Raw genomic sequence first — 24,546 nt, forward strand, 5'->3', positions numbered from 1 at the left:
TGAAAAGGTCAAATGTTTGTGAAGTGACTCATTCTGATGATGAACATTTCTGATGATGCTGTTTATGTATTTATGTCCTCATTAAACGGGAGATGCTGAAATTACTGCAAGCATCACACGCTTCAGTCTATGTAGTAAACCATTCATCTATTCACACAGAGACGCACAGAACATGTAGGATTCATATTTCAACCAACTTTTGCGACTTAACATTTACAGATACTGGTCCATATGGAGATTTAATTTGATTAATTTGTGCTAACTTTGACAAATTCCATGACTTTCCATATTAAAATGTAAGTTTCATGTTCATTAATGGATTTTGAGATTCTGTCCGCATTTTCTGCTTCATGGAAATCATAGGGCTGTATGCGTCAAGAACCGGGTTGACCGGGTCCTCGGTACCACCGTACTTAAAGAAACCTGGTACCATTACTTTTCATTTTTTTAGTACCGACTTGGTACCGAAGTACTGGGTCTTTTGACAACACTAGTAGGTGATGATGCACTTTATCGTGTGACTCTTTTACCAAGTGTTTTGAAGGAAGATCAATGTTCGCGACAAAAAAATGTGCAAACTGTAACGAGGCATCAGTTACTTCCTCACTTTCCGCGCTGACACAGAGTTCCTTCTCCAGCTTCAGTGAAAGTCAACATGCCTAACATTTTTGACTCATACATTACACGTCACGCCCTGATGTCACGTGACAGGACCTTTACGGGTTGTGTGTGAAAGCACGCACATATTCTGGGTAATCACTGCCAGTGTGAAAGTGCAAAATCTAGTGACCCGGGAACAATTGCCAGGACACATTACCCGTGTATTTGCCAGAATCGCAGTGTGAAAGGGGCTTTAACTTAGATAAAACAAATAGGCTGTTACTTTCTACCATTTGAGTTCTTTATTTTACAGAAGCACAATGTTTTTTTTTTTCATTGTGAGATTACGAAAAAAATAGACCTTTATACAGTGATGCAATATTAATAAGACAATGGTTTAAAGGGATAAGACAAGTGTTTAAAGGGATACTCCACCCCAAAATGAAAATTTTCGTTTAGGTGCCAGGGTTTTTTTTAAAAAATAAATGCTGTATTTTGACTCTCAGTTCTGTTGAAGATCGGACATGTGATCATGAGGAATGTGACACCAGGTTGTTTTTACATGCACAACATGCCTCACATGAACATCAAACTGTAGTCATCAAGAGCCCTGATACTGATGTGGCAGTAATTGCTTTACGTCTGCAGCCAGATTTACCATGTAGGTTGTATTTTTTCACAGGGGTTGGCAACAAAACAAGGATCATTGATTTAGCTAAGGTGTCATCAGCTCTTGGTACCACTGTGTGTCTGGCACTTATTGGGATCCATACCTTCTCAGGTTGTGACTCTACAAGTGCTTTTTATGGCAAAGGCAAAATAAAGGCATTTTCTATTGCTTGTGAGAAAGAGGAATACCTGAATGCTTTTAGAAATCTGGGTAGTAGTTCTAAGCTGGACCAGTCTACCTTTGACATTCTTTGCAAATATGTGTGCCACCTGTATGGGCAGTCCTCTGCCGAAAATGTTAACGATGCAAGATACAAAGCATTCTGCATGGCATCGTCTGCTTTGCCAGAACTATACATGCCCCCGACAAGTGACGCCCTGCACCAACACTGCAAAAGGGCAAACTATCAAGCAGCCATAATGAGACATTCTCTGAAAGGTATAATGTGTGCCCCTTCACCCGTTGGCAATGGATGGCACCTCGAGGATGGGGAGTTAACAGTGACCTGGATGACTAGAAATCCTGCCCCTGAAAGTGTGTTGCAGGTAGTCCACTGCAGTTGCAAGCAAGGCAAATGTGAGACTGGAAGATGTTCCTGTATGTCTGCAAGACTGTCTTGTACTGATTTTTGTCGGTGCCAAAACTGTGCAAATGTTTCCCAGGAAACAAAAGAAAGAGCTACATGGGATGATGGCTCTGATGATAGTGATAGGGATGATACTGATGAGTAAAAATGTGCTGTGCATTATTTTAAGATGATATTAAGCTGCAATTAATCTGTTGTAGAATTGTTCATTTTTGGCATTATTCACAATTAAGGGGGGTGTGGTCACATTTTGAATAATTTCAGCCAGCCTGGGCCAAAGTGTGCTGCTTCTTTATGTTTCTTTGTTTACACAGTACCTACTGAATAGTTTGATGTATAATACATTACAGTTTTGATAAATTCACAATGTGTATGTTTCATTTTGCTTGGTGCCTATCCATGAATTTGAAGCTTATTTTGTACAAAATTTCCGTATTTTATGGTCTACATTCACACTTAAGTATATAATGCACAAATATCTTTCTCAAATGTAAACGTACATGTATTATGGTCAGTTTAAGATATATTTTGTGTTGATTAAATGATTATAAATAAAGTTATAAGCAAAACCAGCAACATAAGATTTTCATTTTCTTTTATTCACAATTATACACATTTATGGATCGTGACAAAAAACTGCAGGATATTTTGCTGAGAACTTTTAACATAAAAGTCCAATATGGTGTTGTCTATGCAAAAATACATTTAAAAAGTAGTGCCCAGGTGTGGGAACGAAAATCACTTTGTAGCCACTTTTTTTCTCTTTCACCTTATGGCCTATACTGGTGGAATGACCTGCCCAACTCAATCCGAGCAGCTGACCCCTTAGCCATCTTCAAGAATCAGCTAAAAACACTATCTTTATTTGACCCTCCTACTCTAGCACTCTCTATTCTAATTCTATTCTTTAAAAAAAAACATGTCCCTTCTAAGCTTCACTATATTAATTTGCTGCTTGTTTTCTTACAAAAAAAACAACCTTACTAATATTTTTGTATTCTATGTTTTCTTTTCATTTATTATACAACTAACAAAAGCAAAAAGACTTCTAATACTAGCTTGCTCTATTCTTTTTCCATTCTGTTTTCTTTTATTATATTATTTAAAAAGCCCTAGCTATGTCTTCTGTCAAGCTAACTGAGACTTGTTATAGCACTTGTACATCATTCTTTTGTTGATTTTGATTGCTTCCATTGTCCTCACTTGTAATTGTCTGCTAAATGACTAAATGACAGAAACACTGCATTCATGAACTATACAGAGACGAATTCTTATCCAACATGTTAAGTTTGGGGCAGATTGGACATTGTATGTCTGAGGGTGTACTCACACTGCCAGTTTGAACCGTGCCCGAGTGCGTTTGACCACCAAAGCGCGGTTCATTTGACTAGTGTGAGTGCTCCGAATCGTGCCCGGGTGCGGCTCGATTGGCCGGCCCTGGCCCGCTTGGAAGAGGTGGGCCAGGGCACGGTTCAGTTGGACTCGGGCGCGGTTCGAATGCAGTGTGAGCGCTAACCGTGCCGGAGCACGGAAAAGGACACTTTGCATCACGGTTTTGCGACGCTCCAAAACCAACATGGCAGGGAAAGGGTCGCTTTGGTCTACGGCAGAGGTGCAAAACGCATAAAAACTAAAAACTGCAAAGTCCTTGCAAACATCCTCATACGAGCAGCACGATTACGTGAAAATTTTCGCGTCACTAAGGCGACACATCTGTTTAACAACAGGCTGTGGACCAAACAACACAAAATTATCCACAAAGAAAACAGAGCGATGCACTCCATTGTGTTAAGAGAGAGCCGCTCTTCCTGTTTATCCCGAAACCGTCGCACCATAATGACGTAAGCGTGCTCCGGCACGAATGCTGAAACCCTATATGTGAGTGCAGGCCAGAGAGGGAGTGGGGAGGGGGGACAATCGTACTCGGGCCCGGTTCATAGCAACCGTGCCTAGTGTGAGTACACCCTGAGTTACAGCAACTTCCTTTTTCATGGCGAAACATCGAAATTTGTCAGGCCGCCATGGACACGCCCTTTAATGAAACCTCAAGATCTTCGCAATTTTACATTGCAAAGGGCTTTAGATTACACTGACCAAGTTTGTTGTTGATCTGAATAAATCTCTAGGAGGAATTCGTCAAAGTACAACCCCTGAAAATGGCAAAAACAACACCAATTTTGCAGAAAATTTCTTCCTGTTGGGATTCGGATTTCGTACCAAGAGACTTTTTTTGTAGCTATTGGTGTGTTACATGTGTGTACTGTTTTTTGTACATGTACGTGAAACAGCTCGAGGTACACTCCGTTAAAAGTGTTTAGGTGGCACTATCGAGTCATTTTTCCACACACACCTCTGAAACCCATATCAGACTTAAATTTTTGCCAGTTCTGAGGTGTGTGCAAAGTTTCATGACTTTGAGCATGCGATTCATTTTGGAGAATAAGTATAATAATAATAATAATAATAAACGGAGCAATTCCAAGAGGGTCCTCGCACCATTGGTGCTTGGGCCCTAAAAATACCTAAACAAGGACAGTGAGAATACAAGCTTTTATCACGTGAATAAATACTATTTGTTTGTTTGAGTTTGTTATTTGCCCAATTAACGACAATAAAAATTTTAGATTTAAACAGTTTTATTGACAGATTCCTAAAATATTTCACTTTCTCTTTTTATTATGGTAGGTGGTCTAATAAATTATGTACTGCATGTTTTCATAGCGTTAAATTGGCATGTTTGTTTGAAAGACATTTGTCAGAATTTAAAAAAAAAGTGTTTGTCAAAATAAAGACAAAGAAAATTTGGCTTTTTGAAAAAACAAAAATAAAATAATAATCGGCCAACTAATAGATTGCCAAAATAATCCTTAGTTGCAGCCCTAAATATAACAATTTAAATAATGTATTATATTCATGCTTTTATGAGAAACAATGTTTAGTTTGGTGACTGGCTTGATTTTTCACACACTCACAGAAACATTAACATTTGAGACAAATAAAATCTGACTGAACTTGAATAATTACACATCAGAAATCACTGATTACAGATCAGACATTAGAATGAACAAGTTTATTTCTATGTTGTGACAATGAACTGTGTGCTGTATGTGTTTTGAGATGTATGCATTATCTGAAAGCTGAATAAATAATCTTTCCATTGATGTATGGTTTGTTAGGATGAGACAATATTTGGCCGAGATAAAGCTATTTGGAAGATATCTGGAATCTGAGCGTTCAAAAAAAAAAGTTAAAATAATGAGAAAATAACCTTTAAAGTTATTCGATAGTTATATGATTCCAAAACACAAAAATAAAGTTTAATTAATTAAATATCCTCAGTGTCAGTTCAGTCACATTTCCATAAGAACTTTGAAACATGGATTTTAGAAAATGTAATGATAGTTAAGGTCTTATCTTTACACAAAGGATCTGTGAATGTACCACATTTGTCTTTAATGACTTTTTGAAGAATAAAACCTACCTCCTTGTTCCTCGTGTTTTATTCTGCAGGTTTCTGATTCCTCTTCTTTTATTTTGCACGTTTCTGACTCCTCGTGTTTTTTTCTCAATATTTCTGGTTCCTCGTGTTTTATTCTCGATATTTCTAGTTCCTTGTGTTTTATTCTTAATATTTCTGGTTCCCCGTGTTGTATTCTCAATATTTCTTGTTCCTCTTCTTTTATTCTCCAGTTTTCTGGTTCCTCTTCTTTTATTTTCCAGGTTTCTGATTCCTCTTGTTTTATTTCACTCGTGTTTTCCTCACTCTCCTCTTTAACAAACTCCATATTCACAGCAGATCTCAGTTCAGCTGATATTCCTCCAGAATTTCCTGCTTGATTCAAAACTTAGTCACGACTGTGATGATGAGAATATTACAGGCATTTAATGACCTGATTCAAAAACTGTATTTTTCCACTTACAGAAACAATATTTCTAACAGTTTGTATTAAACTAGCACCACGACAAAACAACAGAGAGCGCGGTGAAACTAATCTTCTTCTTCTGAGGTCTAATGGTGTTTATCAAACAAACGAATGTGTTTTAGCGCCACCCGCTGGACTGGAGACAGAAGCGGCGAGAAGAGGATGGTGCTTTCCTCTTCTTCTTCAGTGAATTTTATTGGCAGTTTGCAATCTTTGTGCATTACCGCCATCTATTGGATTGAGGTGTGATCACATTGGGAAGTCATAAATAAATGAATATATATATATATATATATATATATATATATATATATATATATATATATATATATATATATATATATATATATATAAAGGATATCAGAGCCCAAGCTTCAGCTAGCTAAAAAAAACAAAAAACAATTGGGCTAAAGTCTTCTTGCTAATTGTGTTTCTTTTATAAACTGTATCACTGCTTTGGTTGTATACTGTGTTCCAGGTAGACTCAACAGGTTGCTCAAAGTAATAGAGTTCTTTGTTACCCTCTTAAATATTTCTCTTTTTTCAGAGTACTGCCTACATGTCAGAAGTACATGCTTCACGGTTTCTGTTTCCGTACAATATGGACACATTCCTGTCTCATGTTTCCCTATTGTGTGTAAGCCGCTGTTCAGTCCTGTATGTCCTAACCTTAACCTGGTGAACCAGGTTTCCTCCTGTCGTGAAAATGAGCTGATCATTTTAACAGTTACATTCTGTTGAATACTATATAAATGCCTACCTTTTTCCCCCTTATTCCATTTATCTTGCCAGAGTTTATGAATACCATCTTTAATTATTGTTTTCGATTCTGATTTGCTAAGTGGAACCTGTACTTCTACTTGTTCTGCTTTAAGTGCTTCTTTTGCCAACTCGTCTGCCCTCTCATTGCCCTCAATACCTGTGTGCGCTGGAACCCAAGTGAACTGTAATATTAGCTTCTGTTGAGTTATCCTGAAAATCATCTGATGAACTTCATCTAAAAGATCCTGTCTGCATGCAGGTTTCCCAGTCTGAATGCTAGTTAGGGAGGACATAGAGTCTGAGCAAATAACAGATTTATATGGCTTCACTTCTTCTACCCACTGTAGTGCCATTATGATGGCCATCATCTCTGCAGAGAAGATTGAGAGGTGGTTTGAGGTTCTTTTTTGTATTATAACTTGATATTTAGGAATGTATACTGCCACACCTGTTTTACCTGCTGGTTCTTTGGATGCATCTGTAAATATTTGTACTGTGTCATCATACATTACTTCTATGTATTGCTGTACACTTTGATACAATCCCGTCTTGATTATATTTTTATCTTCTAAATTAACTACAGGATAGCAGAAAAACCAAGGTGGAATTGTGCTCAATTTAACATTTTTGCTGCAAGGTATAGTACTGATTCCCATGTCAGCTGCCTCTTTATTGCTGTTCCATCCAAAACTACTGTTCACAATGCGACCATATTCCCAGCATTCTTCTAACACCGGTTTTGTAGGATGTGTATTTTCATGCCCTTGTAAGTTTACCCAATATGTAAGAGAAAGTTTTAACCTCCTAAGATTTAAAGGCAGCTCCCCTACTTCTACTTGCAGCGCTGGGATAGGTGATGTTCGAAAGGCTCCACTACACAGCCGGAGAGCTTTGGCCTGCACCCTGTCCAGTTCAGCTAATGTAGTTTTTGCTGCTGTTTTATATACTGTACTTCCATAGTCAAACACTGATCGGATTAATGCAATATAAATTATTTTCAAAGAAGAGCCTGACGTCCCCCAGTTATACCCTGAAAGACACTTTAAAATATTGATTGCTTTCTTACATTTGTCTACCATTTTCTGAACATGATTTTTAAAAGTTTACTATCAAACCACACACCAAGATATCTTAAGTCATTAACCTGTTTGAGAGATTGTCCATATATCTTAAGATCTATTGTGAGTTTTACCCTTTTCTTAGAAAAACTGATGAATTGCGTTTTTTCCACTGACAGGTGGAACCGCCAGTCAAATGACAATTTTCCAACCTGACTAATTGCTGTTTGCATCCTTTGCTGTAAATTGTCAATATTACGGCCCCTTACCCACAATGCTCCATCATCTGCATATAATGCCCTGTTTATTCTTTGGTTCACTCCATCAAACACATCATTAATCATTATATTAAACAGAGTTGGACTGCATACACTACCTTGTGGGGTGCCATTTTCTATTGTGTATGTGCTTGATGACTCAGACCCTATCCTGACCTCTATAGTTCTACCCTTTAAAAAAAATCTTCGATCCAGTTGAACATTTTACCTCCTATTTCCATTTTATTCAACTTAAAAGTCCTTCTTTCCACAGCATATCATAAGCCTTCTCTATATCAAAAAAGGTTGCCAAAACAGATTCTGTTATGTGGAGGGTAGGGATGAACTCAATAGGGCAGATACTAAATAACTTAACAAGACACGATAAACAAAGACTCAAAACACAAGAACACTAACTACAAATAAACAATAACAGGTCTCACAACGTCTTCTTCCAAGAGCAACACCGAGTAACACTATATCACAGGAACATGTAGAAACACCTATCACAATGTGGAAACAATCACAATGAACCGACAAAAGACAGAGCACACTAGGGGATCTAAATAGGAGAAGTAATCAAGACACAACAGGTGGCACAGGTAAGGCAATCACGACAACTAGGGTAACAAGGGGGCGGGGCAAGGGAACGAGACAACACAAGCAACTGGCCCAAAGACAAGGCCATGTGCTTGTACTCAAAACACGGGTCTGTCATGATCCTGCCTCAAGACTAGAGAAAAGTCAGGACATGAAGGCAGAATCATGACAGATTCTTTGTTAACTTGTGCTTTACGTATCTCATTCTCCAGGCAGACTACAGGATCCCTAGTTGTTCTTCCATTATGAAATCCACTCTGGTATGGTGTGATCAGCCCTCTGCTTTCTAATTTGTACACTAACCTTTTAGTAATCATCCTCTCCATGAGTTTACAAAGGTTAGACGTTAATGCTATTGGTCTGTAACTTTTGACATTCATTTTATCCTTTGCTGGTTTCCCTATAGGGACTATTACTGAGTGTTTCCACCGAGTAGGCAGTTTTCCTCGTTTCCAAATTTTGTTTTATAAAACCAGTATCAAATTTTTTGCCTCATCAGATATTTCTTCAATCATTTTATAGCATATCCCATCTCTCCCTGGTGAGGTATTTTTAACACCTATCAATGCTCTTTTTAGTTCAAACAGTGTGAAATCTGCATCTAGTGAACTCTCCCCCGCCATTTTCATCCCCAGCATATCTTTATTTTCTTCAATGATCCTCTTTCTTATATCTAGCTCTTCACTGGAGAGGTTCTGTGAGCTATGTATGCTTACAAAGGATTTTGCAAGCATCTCAGCTTTTTCTCTACTGGTTACTGCCTCAGTGAAATTATCTCTTAATGCTGGTAGTGAAAAGTCCCTTCTTATGCCACCCATCTTTCTGATCATTGCCCATATGTCATTAATTTTAATTCCTGTCCCAATATTACTACAAAAATCTCTCCAATATTTCCTTTTAGCTTCTCTTATGATTATTTTGGCTTTAGCCTGTGCTCTTTTATACTCCAATAAATTAAAAAATTAATGATTAGATTTAACAATTTTAAAGGCTTTATTCCTGTTTTTAACAGCCTCTCTACACTCATCAGACCACCATGGTACCATTTTCTTCTTCTTTGCTCCAGATGTTTTACCTATCGTTTCCTCTGCTGACTCATATATTATGTTAATAATCATATTATTCAACTCCTCAATGTCGTCACTCAAATTTGGCATGACTTCAATTAATTTGCTGCTTGTTTTAAAATTATACAGCCCCCAATTGGCCCTTTTCATTCTCCACCTTGAAATCCAATTTTCTTCAAAACTAATGTTTTGACTCATTATTTTAATCCAGATAGGATAATGATCACTGCCCATTGCATTATCACTGTTCACATCCCATATGCAAGTACCTGCTAGTTGTTGCGACACAAAAGTTAGATCAATTGCAGATTCTACACCATGAGCTACATCATACCTAGTACCTCTTCCATCATTTAGACACACTAACTGATTATCATCCATAAACTCCTCAATGCATGGGCGTAGGTTTGGTCTCAGCTTTGGTGGGGACACCCCCATACACCCTCCTTTTTTATTTCAGACTGTTGGCAATACAGAATATCACATCAAAAATGCACTCTCAAAAAATAAAAAATAAAAACCTGAGACTCTGTAATGCTGAACAACCAAACGTTTAATTAACATTAATTATTATGTACATTAGTATTTACACTAACAAAAGATACTCTGTCACAAGGAAACAAATCTAAATAAATAAATATAATAACCCTTTTCTATTATAAACACTATTTACCCTCCAGTACACTCACATTTATGTTGACTGCAAGATTCTAAGTTAAGGTAACTTACAGGCTAATTGACTTTCAGTTACTTGCTAACGTAGCATTCTATCATCCTGGGTGGTAACACATACTATCACCAGTTAATACTATTTTCCACAGTAGAATCTGCATTTGAAAGCCTGGTCAGTCACTACTGCTAGTTAATTTGTGTGGCTAGCTAGTTATTTTGCCTACTTACACTCTGACTCCGCTTTACCTGCTTTATGAAAAAGCCTCTTACTATATGTCTCCTTTCTTCTTCTTGGGTGGCATCTACAAAGTACAGTGAGTGGCAAAAAAAACGGAATATTAAAATGTTTTTACCCTGGCCTTTGTATGTGTCAGAGAGACAGCTCTGATAACTTACCGTCGGCGTCGTCAACATGCGCGCGCGTGCTCACACACACACACACACACACCACCCGCTCGCTGCTAGTGCAAGCACAAAAGTAGTCCCGGCCCGCGCGTGTAGCCTGTCAGATACCCCGCCGCCAATCAACTTACAGCGTTTCTTGTACTATCGTCGTCCTGGCCGTTATAATCTATCCAAATAACTTACACTTGGCGTCACTCTTTCACTGTAGTACAAGGACTGTAGGTAATGTATTAAAAACATTCATGGAGGTTTTACACAAGGTCCTTTTCAAGGATATAATGAGTACTGTTCCCAGCCGGGAGAAAAACCAGACCTACATGCCTTCTTCATTTCTACCTTTCCAAAATTACAGAATGATATTGGATTGCACTGACATCAAAATTGCTATTCCCAAACAAATGGATACACAGAAAGAGACCTATTCTGCATACCGTGGCATGCACTCCTTCAAAGTACTCATTGGGGTGGTACCAAATGCTGTGATTACATACTGCAGCAAACTTTACCCAGGATCTGTACGTGATAAGGAGATAGTAGTTGATTCTGGTGTTTTGAACCATTTTAAGCCTGGAGACCTGATTTTGGCTGACATGGGATTCCTAATCCACAACATTCTTCCAGAAGGAGTCACAGTAAACATTCCCCCATTCCTCAGTCACGGCCAACTGACACACAGTGAAGCACATTCTACAAAGCTGATTGCACAGAACAGAATTCATGTAGAGAGTGCAAATGGCCGTTTAAAAGATTTTAAAATACTGAGCTTTATTCCATCTCACTTGCGGCACTTTGCAGATAAACTGGTTCAGGCATGCTGTGCACTAGTGAACCTCCAAAGTCCTCTCATAAAAGAAGTGGCAACAGAAAACAAAAAACGCTCCTGCTCTTCATCCAGCCAGAAACACCTGCTCTCCATCCAGCTGTTAACATCAGGCTCCTGCTCTTCATCCAGCCGTTAACATCAGGCTCCTGCTCTCCATCCAGCCGTTAACATCAGGCTCCTGCTCTCCATCCAGCCGTTAACATCAGGCTCCTGCTCTCCATCCAGCCGTTAAAATCAGGCTCCTGCTCTTCATCCAGTCATTAAGATCAGGCTCCTGCTCTCCATCCAGCCAGAAACACCTGCTCTCCATCCAGTCATTAACATCAGACTCCTGCTCTTCATCCAGCCAGAAACATCAGGCTCCTGCTCTTCATCCAGCCGTTAACTTCAGGCTCCTGCTCTTCATCCAGCCGTTAATATCAGGCTCCTGCTCTTCATCCAGCCAGAAACACCTGCTCTTAATCCAGTCATTAAAATCAGGCTCCTGCTCTTCATCCAGTCATTAACATCAGGCTCTTGCTCTCCATCCAGCCGTTAATATCAGGCTCCTGCTCTTCATCCAGCCGTTAACATCAGGCACCTGCTCTTCATCCAGCCGTTAACATCTGGCTCCTGCTCTTCATTCAGCCGTTAATATCAGGCTCCTGCTCTTCATCCAGCCGTTAACATCTGGCTCCTGCTCTTCATTCAGCCGTTAACATCTGGCTCCTGCTCTTCATTCAGCCGTTAACATCTGGCTCCTGCTCTTCATTCAGCCGTTAACATCTGGCTCCTGCTCTTCATTCAGCCGTTAATATCAGGCTCCTGCTCTTCATCCAGCCGTTAACATCTGGCTCCTGCTCTTCATCCAGCCGTTAACATCAGGCTCCTGCTCTTCATTCAGCCGTTAACATCAGGCTCCTGCTCTTCATCCAGCCGTTAACATCAGGCTCCTGCTCTTCATCCAGCCATTAACATCAGGCTCCTGCTCTTCATTCAGCCATTAACATCAGGCTCCTGCTCTTCATTCAGCCGTTAACATCAGGCTCCTGCTCTTCATTCAGCCGTTAACATCTGGCTCCTGCTCTTCATCCAGCCATTAACATCAGGCTCCTGCTCTTCATTCAGCCGTTAACATCAGGCTCCTGCTCTTCATTCAGCCATTAACATCAGGCTCCTGCTCTTCATTCAGCCGTTAACATCAGGCTCCTGCTCTCCATCCAGCCGTTAACATCAGGTTACTGCTCTATATCCAGCCATTAACATCAGGCTCCTGCTCTTCATCCAGCCGTTAACATCAGGCTCCTGCTCTTCATTCAGCCATTAACATCAGGCTCCTGCTCTTCATTCAGCCATTAACATCAGGTTACTGCTCTATATCCAGCCATTAACATCAGGCTCCTGCTCTTCATCCAGCCGTTAACATCAGGCTCCTGCTCTTCATTCAGCCATTAACATCAGGCTCCTGCTCTCCATCCAGCCATTAACATCAGGCTCCTGCTCTTCATTCAAACGTTAACATCAGGTTACTGCTCTACATCCAGTCATTAACATCTGACTCCTGCTCTTCATTCAGCCATTAACATCAGGTTACTGCTCTACATCCAGCCATTAACATCAGGCTCCTGCTCTTCATTCAGCCGTTAACATCAGGTTACTGCTCTACATCCAGTCATTAACATCAGGCTCCTGCTCTTCATCCAGCCGTTAACATCAGGCTCCTGATCAGGCTCGTTCTAATGGGATTTTCACATTGCACCACAACCTCATACAGTAAGAAATGTCAACAAATTTTTGATTGTTCAGATTTTTTACAACTATATTTTTAATTCCTAACAAAATGAAGCATAACACCACATTCAGGACACTTTAACCGCCAAAAAATAAATTGAAAGTTTACCCCAAAAATGATTCCGTCATATTCCAAATAACTCAACAATAACTAACATTAGTTTTAATAACTATGTACATATTAACCAACCTTCTAATAAACAGTTCTCTTTATAAACTATGTATATATTGAACAATATTTACAGTTTACTTTTGTGCCAGCTGTGGAAGCATGTGGGATTTAAAAAAGTCTTCCAGGACTTGCAGGTTTGATCGCCAATTGTCATCTCTGTTATGGGGATGATGACACTTTGTTTTGTGGTCCACACAGTGAAATAGCAGGTTTCTCTTGCAGTGAGGTGAAGCTGCCCCTGTACTTGATGCCAGTAGGGGTGGTCTCTGTGCAGGCTGTAAACACCCCCTTCCATACTGACACAGAAGCCCTTATTTTGCACTGTCTCACTGATTAACTTTTCTCTTGCATCATAGGGACACTTGGCCTCCAGTATTGCAGATGACCCCACCAGACCATACAGAGATGTTCCCAACACTCCTGATGGTGACATCTAAGTTGCAGTGGTGAAGGCCTGGATGGCTTCGCTCTCGTTCACAATACCCCACTGTACAGACAAAACACCCTCTAGGGCTTGTTGCTTTCCCAGCACCCTAGCAAGAAGTGAAGCAGTCGAGCTGACTTACAAAATTCCATTGGCACGATGTCGCTCAGTGAGTGTTTGCTAATAGGGAAGATGTCTCCGGGACGTCGGCCTCTGATCTGAAATGCTCTCCGGCCGATGCTGGGACGATACATCCCGGCCGCTCTGCGTGGACGCGGTTCACTGGCATTTTGCTCATCGTTACGGACCACCCGCGGCTAGTTTATAATAAAACAATATACACCACTCTCAAGAACCGATGCAACTTTATTAATATTTTTATTTATTTCATATTACATGTACAAATACATTAACATTTACAAGATGCTTTGATCAAAAGTGGATAATTCGGGATTATTTGTAGTCTTTTGAAAATTAACCATGATTTTACTATAGCTTTTGCAGTAAAACCATAGTAAAAACAAAAATAACCATTACTACAGTACTTGCATGGTTAAATGTTGTATGAGTACAGCACATTTTTTTTTACAATACTTATATCAAAGTAGGTTTACAGAAAATGTGTGTTTCAAGGTTACAGTTTAAAAAGCCAGACGACTGAGACTCACTGGGAAGACCATCTTATAGTTCATAATAAAAAGTCATGTGTTCAGTGCTGTCAGCATCGCAGGCTACCTTTATACCAAAAACTTTTTAAAAAGAGTTACATAAACACAAAATAAAACCAGGCAATTTTTTTCTGATAAAATCTTACTAAACAAGTCTCTAGTTTTGTATTCAGTTAACATTAACATTGTCTTTCAACATCTTTAAAGGGTAAGTTAAAAAATATTTAATCCATTTGGCATTGTTACGATGTTGGTAACATTTGTAAAAGAACAATGTTTATTGTTTCTCCAAGATACCGTTTATTTGCCAGCAAAACTGATGCAAAACAGCATGTTTTTATTTAGATACTGCATTGTGTCATTTTCTCAAAACTTCTCTTTTCATTTTGCATCATCCTGCAGAGTGCTGCTTACAAATAAAAGGGGACATGTAGGTCCACATAATTCAGAGAGTAAATATTGTTCATTTACAGATATTAGAGACATTGCAATAAAGCAGGTTGAAAATCATCAAATTTACTCTTATAGGCAAAATAAGGATAATATTTGTTTTGTGTGTTCAATGTTTTGTGAGTTAATGTACAGTCGTCGTCGTCTGTAGTCTTTGTCAGCAATGGTGTCATCTGCAGTCTTCACAAGTGAGTTTGGATTCAGTCTGGAGCTGGTGTAACTCTAGAAACCTTGGTATGACCATCCTGAGATAGAAACAGCAAATAAAAAATAGAAAGTTTAGAATAGCTGCTGCTGTTCATATTATTTCAGACAAAATATTACGTATTTAATCACACATAACTGGAGTGCATGGTTATTAGATGTGTTGTGTGAATACTAAACTATGTATTTTAATCTAATTTAAACAAAAAAAGTGTCTCTGAGCCCCAAATATTATTAGGAAGGCTATTTCAAAGAAAATACCCCAAAGTTATACTTCCTTTAGTGGACTTTGATAAATTCTTGGTATTAGAATTTAGTGACCTCACTACAGGCCAAGCACCACAGCTGCTGCTGTCCCCATTTGTGCTTATTTTTCTATATATATCTTATTAGATCACAAGTAGGTTTAATAAAGGCACATCCAAAAACGTTAGGCAGGTGCTCAATCACATGATACACTTCACCAATTAATAAACAAAAATCAACACACTGCCACTAATGCTCTCAAAAATCAGTTTATTGATGAAGTGTTTCATGTGATCCCTGTAAATGTATTATTTGTGGAACAGGTAGTCTCTTTAGAATGGAATACACATGCCACAGTACCATTTCAGTAGGTGGAACATCATATTTGTAATTTATACTACCTTTAAAATGTTGGGGTCAGTAAGATTTTTTACATCTTTGAAAGAAGTCTCTTCTGCTCACCAAGGCTGGCTTTATTTGATCAAAAGGAAGTAAAAAACAGTAATATTGTGAAATATTACAATTTAACACAACAGTTTTCTATGTGAGTATATTGTGAAATGTAATTTATTTCTGTGATCTAAGCTAATTTTTATTACTCCAGTCTTCAGCGTCACATGATCCAAGTCAAGTCACTTTTATTGTCACCTCACCACAGCACATGTGCCTTGGTGAGTGAAATTCTTTTGAGCTTGCTCCAGAAATTGCAGAAACAATTAACATATAACCATACAGACTTCAACAGGTGAAAATGTGCAATATGCACATACATATACTCAGTAAACACAGTGTACTATTAGACATACTTACAGTTAACACTACACATTATACGCAATATATACATACAGTTAGCACTAAACATGATACACTATACACAGAATGTACACGTTCCACGTTATGTAAACATATAAGCATAAAAATATGCTAAGGTGAAACAGAGTGTACGTGAAATGGATACAGAAATGTCATGGATGTGCATTGGATGGTATCTGGTGGTAATGGGTAGGTTGTTGTATTAAAAGCAGTGTGTATGTGTAGTCCAGTGTTGAACTGTTGGAGTTAAAGTGCAGTGTGACATACCATATTGTGGGAGTATGCTGTAGGGTGTATTAGTTCTGACTGTTCATCAGTCTGATAGCCTGAGGGGAAAATCCCTATCCCTCAGTCGGCTAGTGCGGGATCGGACGCTTCGGAGACGTCTTCCTGAGGGCAGCAGAGAGAGCAGTCTGTGGGACGGGTGGCTGGAGTCACTGATGACCCTCCGAGCTTTCCTTATACACCTCCTGGTGTAGATGTCCTGGAGGGAGGGAAGCTCACCTCTATAATGTGGCTGGCAGTTCGCATGACCCTTTTCAGAGCTTTATGGTTGCCAGCGGTGCTGTTTCCGAACCAAGCAGTGATGCAGCCCGCCAGGATGCTCTCTATAGTGCATGTGTAGAATGTTCTGAGGATGCTGGGGCTCATTCCAAACTTCCTCAGCCGTCTCAGGAAGAAGAGGCGCTGGTGTGCCTTCTTCAGCACTGCATCAGTGTGTATGGACCAGGTGAGATCCTCACTGATGTTAACGCAGAGGAACTTGAAGCCATTTACCCGCTCCACAGGTGTCCTGTCGATGGTGATGGGTGTGTGTTCTCTGCTCTGTCTCCTGAAATCCACCACCAGCTCCTTGGTCTTGTCGATGTTGAATGAGAGGTGGTTCTCCTTACATCATTTAGTCAGGGTGCTCACCTCCTCTCTGTAGGCCATCTCGTCGTTGTGTCATCAGCGAATTTGACGCTGACGTTGGAGCTGTGTGTGGCTGTACAGTCATGTGTGTACAGGGAGTACAGGAGTGGACCAGGATCCAGCTGCCCAGAGATGTTTAGTCCCAGAGTCTGGAGCTTCACAACAAGTGTGGCAGGCACTATGGTGTTAAATGCTGAGCTGTAGTCCACAAACAGCATTCTCACATAGGTGTTCTTAATTTCCAGGTGGGAGAGAGCAGTGTGTAGGGTGAAAGCAATAGCATCGTCTGTAGAACGGTTGCTTCGATATGCAAATTGTAGTAGATCCAATGAGGCAGGCAGCACAGAACAGATGTAATATTTGACGAGTTTCTCAAAGCACTTACTGAAGATGGGTGTGAGAGCAACGGGCCTCCAGTCATTTAATCATTTGATTTTGTTTCTCTTTGGAATGGGCACAATGGTATATTTTTTTAAAGCACATTCTGATTTGCTGCTCAATAAACATTTTAATTATTATCAATGTCTTATCAATTTTCAAAAGTTAAAACAAACATTTTTGTTTCAAATAAACACTGCACTGTTTTAAAACTTTATTTATCAGAGAATCCTGAAAAAAATTAAGCAACACAGCTGTTTTCAACACTGATAATCTGAAATGTTTCTTCAGAAGCAAATCAGATTGATTTCTGAAGGATCACGTGTTACTGAAGACTTGAGTAAAGCCCCGTTTACACCAAGAACGATAACTATAAAGATAACGATATTAGCGTCCAAACAAGCGAACGATATTGTCTGTGTATTCTAAGCGGACGCGCGTCTGCTGCTTTAAATTCTTGAGCTCATTACAGCAGGATTGTGTCACGGTAGGAAATCCAGTGTTTCCTCCGTGTCATGTTTTGTGGTTGTTTTTGTACTTACGTTGTCTCCATGTGCTCGTTTAGTTGATTGTCATCACCTGGGTGTTGATTGTCTCGCTCCAGCTGATCCTCATCACACCTCAGCTACTTATACTCACCTCGCTCTCTCTCTGTTGTCAGATCCTCTCTCATGTCTCCGTGTCCTAGTTGGATTACCGTCTTCCGTGTTCGTGTGCTGGATTGGATTCGTGTTGTCGTCCTCGTGTCAGTGTTCCGGTCTGTTCCTGGTTTCACCCATTGACCTCCTTCACCTGCACCATCGACTTCACCATCCAGCTCTTCTCACGCCACCGTAGACCTTCCTTGCCATTGCCAACATTCTGGACTCTCTTTCTAATAAACATCATCTTATTGCCTGCAATTGCTTCCTCCTCATTTACCTGTCGTTACAGTAGGATCTGACCATCATGGAAGCAGCAGGCGATCGCTCCCCATCTCGTCTAGAGGAATTTCTGCAGAGAGCCGTGGGTCGTATGGATCGCCAAGACAAGGCGATAGATGAGATGGGTCGAGCCTTCCAAGCAATGGTGACGAAGGTGTCCGAGCTCGCTCTCCAGACTCAACACCAACAACAACCGCCACCCGCTGCGCCTCCCACGCCACCCACACCGCCGATCGTCTCCGGGGGGATTTCCCAGCCCGAACCACGCCTCCCCATCCCTGAGAAATATGCGGGTGAGCCAGAGTTTTGTCGATCATTTCTATCTCATTGTTCTCTGCACTTCGCCCTGCAGCCCCGCACGTTCTACACCGAGGAAATGAAGGTGGCATTCGTCTTGTCACTACTGACGGGAAGGGCTGCCCTCTGGGGGACGGCGGTGTGGGAAAACCAAGACAGCTGCTGTGCCTCGTTCCACGCCCTTTCGGAGGAGATGAGACGGGTCTTCGACCGCTCCGTCGCCGGGAGGGAAGCGGCTAGACTTCTCACGGACCTACGTCAGGAGGACAGGTCCGTATCCGATTACTCGATTGAGTTCCGCACCCTGGCGGCGGAGTGTAAGTGGAACGAAGAGGCGCAGTGGGATCACTTCCTGCATGGGTTGGCTGACCGCATCCAACAGGAGATCCGCGCCGTCGAGCTCCCCACTTCTCTCAATAGCCTGATTGACCTCACCATCAGAGTTGACAACCGACTCGATCAAGCCGCCAGACGGAGGGGGAGAGCAGTTCTCGCGAACAGACCGGAGGCTCAGTGTCAGCGCTCAGAGGTTGCGGTCAGCCCACCGGGAGATCTTGAACCCATGCAGGTGGGGCGAGCTCGGCTCTCCCGGGAGGAGAGGATCAGGCGGAGATCCCTGGGACTATGTTTATACTGCGGCAGCCAAGAACATCACATCCAGCGCTGTCCGGTAAGAAGACCAAGCCCGATAGTAAAACTGAGGCTACTATCGGGTGGGATCTCTGCCAGGAAGACCTCATCTACATCGACACTCCTTCCGGTGAGTCTACGGTGGTCCACCCACGCACTCGATCATCACGCTTTGTTGGATTCTGGGGCCGAGGGTAGTTTCATGGACTTTAAGTTTGCCACTAAACTCAACATTCCTCTCACCTCCCTCAAACACCCCATTGCACCTTTTGCACTCAACGGACACAAACTGCCAGTCATCACACAGACCACTTTACCTGTTTCCCTCATCACGTCTGGCAACCATACGGAGGAGATTTCATTTTACATCACGGACTCACCTCAATCCCCCATTGTTCTCGGTCACACCTGGCTCCAGAAACACAACCCCAGGATCAATTGGCGCCTCGGATCTGTGATTAGCTGGAGCGAGGAATGTCATTTGTCTTGTCTTTTGTCTGCTGGTGTTAATGTTTCTGAGTCTGTGTTTCAGGGGGAAGCAGTGGATTTGGCTAGCGTGCCCGCGGAGTACCACGACCTGAAGGAGGTGTTCAGTAAGTCTCGTGCTGATTCTCTTCCTCCTCATCGTCCCTATGACTGTGCGATAGAGTTATTGCCAGGTACTTCTCCGCCTAAGGGCAAGTTATATTCCTTGTCTATTCCAGAGACGGCGGCCATGGAGAAATATATATCCAGTTCTCTAGCAACGGGGTTTATCCGCCCTTCCTCTTCTCCAGCGGGGGCGGGGTTTTTTTTTGTGGGAAAGAAGGACGGATCCTTGCGACCTTGCATTGACTACCGAGGGCTGAACAACATAACGGTAAAGAATACCTATCCTTTGCCGCTTATGTCTTCAGCTTTTGAGAGGTTGCAGGGAGCGTCCGTTTTCACTAAATTGGACTTACGTAATGCTTATCATTTGGTCCGCATCAGGGAGGGGGATGAGTGGAAGACTGCCTTTAACACCCCTAGAGGCCATTTTGAGTACTGCGTGATGCCGTTCGGGCTAACGAACTCGCCGGCAGTCTTCCAAGCACTCGTTAATGACGTGTTGCGAGACATGGTCGATCTGTTCATATATGTTTACCTGGATGACATATTGATTTTTTCTTCGTCTCTCCAGGAACACGTGCAACACGTACGACGAGTGCTTCTGCGGTTGCTAGAGAATGGATTGTTTGTCAAGGCGGAGAAATGCGTTTTTCATGCACAGTCTGTTTCTTTTCTAGGACACATCATTTCGACTGAGGGTGTTCGCATGGATCCTGAGAAGGTTAAGGCTGTGGTAAATTGGCCATCCCCAGAGTCTCGCAAGGCCCTGCAGAGATTTCTGGGGTTCGCCAATTTTTACCGGCGTTTCATTCGCAATTTCAGCCAACTAGCCGCTCCTCTGACCGCCTTGACCTCCCCTAGTTTGACGTTCAGGTGGTCAGACGCAGCTGAGGCTGCGTTTGCCAAACTGAAAAGCTGCTTTGTTTCAGCTCCCATTCTCGTCACCCCTGATCGCTCACGTCAATTCATAGTGGAGGTCGACGCGTCAGAGGTGGGGGTAGGAGCAGTGTTATCCCAACGCGCATCCTCAGACGGAAAGGTGCATCCATGCGCGTATTATTCTCACCGTTTATCTCCTGCAGAAGTTAATTATGACATTGGCAATCGAGAGTTGTTGGCAGTCAAACTTGCACTGGAAGAATGGCGTCACTGGCTTGAGGGGTCGGGTGTACCTTTCATTGTATGGACGGACCATAAGAATCTCGAATACATTAGAACCGCCAAAAGACTTAACTCCAGGCAGGCTCGGTGGGCATTGTTTTTCGGTCGTTTCGATTTTACACTTTCTTACCGGCCGGGTTCCAAAAACATCAAACCCGATGCTTTATCCCGTCTTTTTGAGCGTTCCGATCGTACTGCTACTCCCGAGCCCATTTTACCGGGGACCATCATTATCTCCGCGCTCAGATGGGAGGTCGAATCGAAGGTGTTGACTGCCTTAGAAGGGGTAACGCCCCCGGCTCGTTGCCCACCGAACCGATTGTTTGTGCCGGAGGGGTTACGGTCAGACGTTCTCCAGTGGGGTCATTGTTCCAGTGTTGCTTGTCACCCAGGGGTTAGTAGAACTAGATTTCTAGTCAAGCAACGATTTTGGTGGCCTGGTATGGCTCGTGACGTCCACGATTTCGTCTTGGCTTGTTCAGTTTGCGCTATTGGTAAGACTTCCAATCGACCTCCAGATGGGTTACTCTTACCGCTGTCTGTCCCTTCGAGACCCTGGTCCCACATTTCGCTAGATTTTATTACCGCCCTCCCGCCCTCTAAAGGCAATACGGTGATTTTAACCGTAGTGGACCGGTTCTCGAAGGCGACTCATTTTATTCCCTTGCCCAAATTACCTTCAGCCAAGGAAACAGCGGTAGCTGTCATTGACCACGTCTTCCGTATACATGGCCTTCCGACAGACGTGGTTTCTGACAGGGGTCCCCAATTTGTGTCCAAATTTTGGCGAGAATTTTGTAAATTGTTAGGAGCGACTGTTAGTCTTTCTTCCGGGTTCCATCCCCAGAGCAATGGTCAAACCGAGCGAGCCAATCAGGATGTCGAGAGGGTTTTGCGATGTTTGGCTTCCAATAATCCTTCGTCCTGGTGTCAGCAACTCTCAGTTGTGGAGTACGCACACAATTCTTTGCCAGTGTCATCTACGGGCATGTCTCCATTTAAGTGTAGTTTAGGGTACCAACCACCTAATTTTGTCAGTACGGAATCCGAGGTTTCGGTCCCCTCCGCACACGCACTAGTCCAGAGGTGTCACCGCACCTGGACCAGAGCTCGCAGAGCTCTGCTCCAGGCTAGGTCGCGCACCAAGGCTAAGGCCGATCGCCACCGGTCGAAGCCTCCCCGTTACGTCGTCGGTCAAAGAGTGTGGCTTTCTACCCAGAATATTCCTATGCGTTCCGTTTCTAACAAACTTGCTCCCAAATTTATTGGCCCGTTTTCTATTACCAAGATTATTAATCCGGTAACCGTGCGTCTTAGCCTTCCTCCGGCGTACAGGAGGATTCATCCCGTGTTCCATGTGTCCAAAATTAAATCGGTGATTTCTTCCCGTCTTAATCCGCCTGCCCCGGTTCCCCCCCCGCCTCGTCTCGTTAATGGGGAGACCACCTATTCGGTTAATCGTATTCTGGACTCTAGACGGAGGGGACGCGGTTTTCAGTACTTGGTGGATTGGGAAGGTTACGGTCCGGAGGAGAGAAGCTGGGTTCCTGCTCGGGACATATTGGATCACCACCTTATAGATGATTACAATCTACAGGTAAAGCAGGCTGGGAACGTCAGGTGACGTCCTAGGGGAGAGGGTACTGTCACGGTAGGAAATCCAGTGTTTCCTCCGTGTCATGTTTTGTGGTTGTTTTTGTACTTACGTTGTCTCCATGTGCTCGTTTAGTTGATTGTCATCACCTGGGTGTTGATTGTCTCGCTCCAGCTGATCCTCATCACACCTCAGCTACTTATACTCACCTCGCTCTCTCTCTGTTGTCAGATCCTCTCTCATGTCTCCGTGTCCTAGTTGGATTACCGTCTTCCGTGTTCGTGTGCTGGATTGGATTCGTGTTGTCGTCCTCGTGTCAGTGTTCCGGTCTGTTCCTGGTTTCACCCATTGACCTCCTTCACCTGCACCATCGACTTCACCATCCAGCTCTTCTCACGCCACCGTAGACCTTCCTTGCCATTGCCAACATTCTGGACTCTCTTTCTAATAAACATCATCTTATTGCCTGCAATTGCTTCCTCCTCATTTACCTGTCGTTACAGATTGATTCTGATTGTCTGGCAATGTTTTTATCGTTCATCAAAAAAAAAAAAATCGTTCTGAAAGTGATTCCAACGATATAATTTCTCCGTGCCTTTATCGTTATAGTTGTGGTGTGGACTCCGCTATTCTTTAATATTGAGAACGATTTTTAGAACTATATCTTTATCGTTATCTTTATAGTTATCATGCTTGGTCTGAACGGGCCTTAACAATGCTACAGCTTTACCATCAAAGGAATAAATTACTTCTCTAAATATACTCAAATAGAAAACAGTCTTTTAAAGTGTATTAAATTGTATTCATTTCATACATTAAACTTTGGTTGCCATAAAAGACCATACCATCCCAAACTTATGAAAGAGTTGTGCATGTTCAAGATTGTACTTACTAGTCCTGCAGTTTATAGCATCTTGTAGATGTTGTCTGACAGCAGCGGTGGGCCGACAGGGACAGCAGGGCCTTCTCTGCTGGCACTATAAAAAACAAAATTGTGTGAAAAATGTTTGTACTGATTATTTAGTTATCATTTTCATTTGATTAATGTCCACAAATTGCTTGTGATTAGTTTAGTTGAGGTTGACCAAGAATATCCTACATTTAAAAAAAGTCTATGGCCAGCACTTCAGATGTTGCTACCCTTTTGATGAAAGAAGTCACATCTGATTTGTTATGAGCATTCATGACAGAATCATCAGCCAATCAAATTTTGACGTTCAATGACAGCACACCCTCTGGGTCTAGAGACGTGCCCAGTGTCACGATCATTAGATGGAATGCCCATGAGCTTCAGTAGAGGGCACTCCACTCAGGACCATTCCACCCATCAACCACCAGATGTCACTTGGACACTAGCACCTATCATACTGTTGCACCACACCCAAACTACATTACCCATAAGTCACTGCATCACCATCACCCTGCCACACCTGCACCTCATCAGCCAATTTCCTTGCCACACCTGCACCTCATTTACACCCACATATAAGCAGCACACTCACTCTCACTCACTGCGAAGTCTTGATTTGCTGTGTCTGTCATTTCCGAGCATTTTCCTTGTGTTTGATCTCTCTGTATTTGACCATTGGATTGTTTATACCGACTCTGATTCTCTGCTGCCTGCCCCCGACATCTGCTTGCTTCTGTTTTTGATTCTGGTTATCCCTTTATACCTGACGCTGTTGCTGATCATTGCCTGTCTGACCATTTTCATTAAAAGTTCTGCACATGGATCCGAACCTCTGTCTCATCATTACAGAAGACTTCGTCTAACCAGGATCCAGCAGCTTTCTTGAACCCCAGACCAGGTATGGAGTCAGCTAACAGTTCATGCGACCCTATAAAGGTGCTATGCTCCATCTTTCAAAATGGTAGACCAATTGAGCTCTT

General features: G+C 42.1%; 1 protein-coding gene across 3 annotated transcripts in view; it reads right to left on the reverse strand.

The window, feature by feature from the left end:
• LOC127955938 (zinc finger protein ZFP2-like) overlaps nt 1-24,546 on the reverse strand; it is a 108,253-nt gene that overhangs the window by 8,225 nt on the left and 75,482 nt on the right. For 2 of the 3 annotated variants that reach the window (XM_052553611.1, XM_052553610.1), the window contains exon 2: nt 5,338-5,746. In XM_052553611.1, coding sequence (XP_052409571.1) covers nt 5,338-5,641 — 304 coding nt within the window. In that variant the 5' untranslated portion in view covers nt 5,642-5,746. Of the gene's footprint in view, nt 1-5,337; nt 5,859-24,546 lie in introns of those variants that run through there. The other variant, XM_052553609.1, reaches the window with a different exon arrangement.

Source organism: Carassius gibelio, chromosome B4, assembly GCF_023724105.1.
Source record: "Carassius gibelio isolate Cgi1373 ecotype wild population from Czech Republic chromosome B4, carGib1.2-hapl.c, whole genome shotgun sequence".
Lineage (NCBI taxonomy): Eukaryota > Metazoa > Chordata > Actinopteri > Cypriniformes > Cyprinidae > Carassius > Carassius gibelio.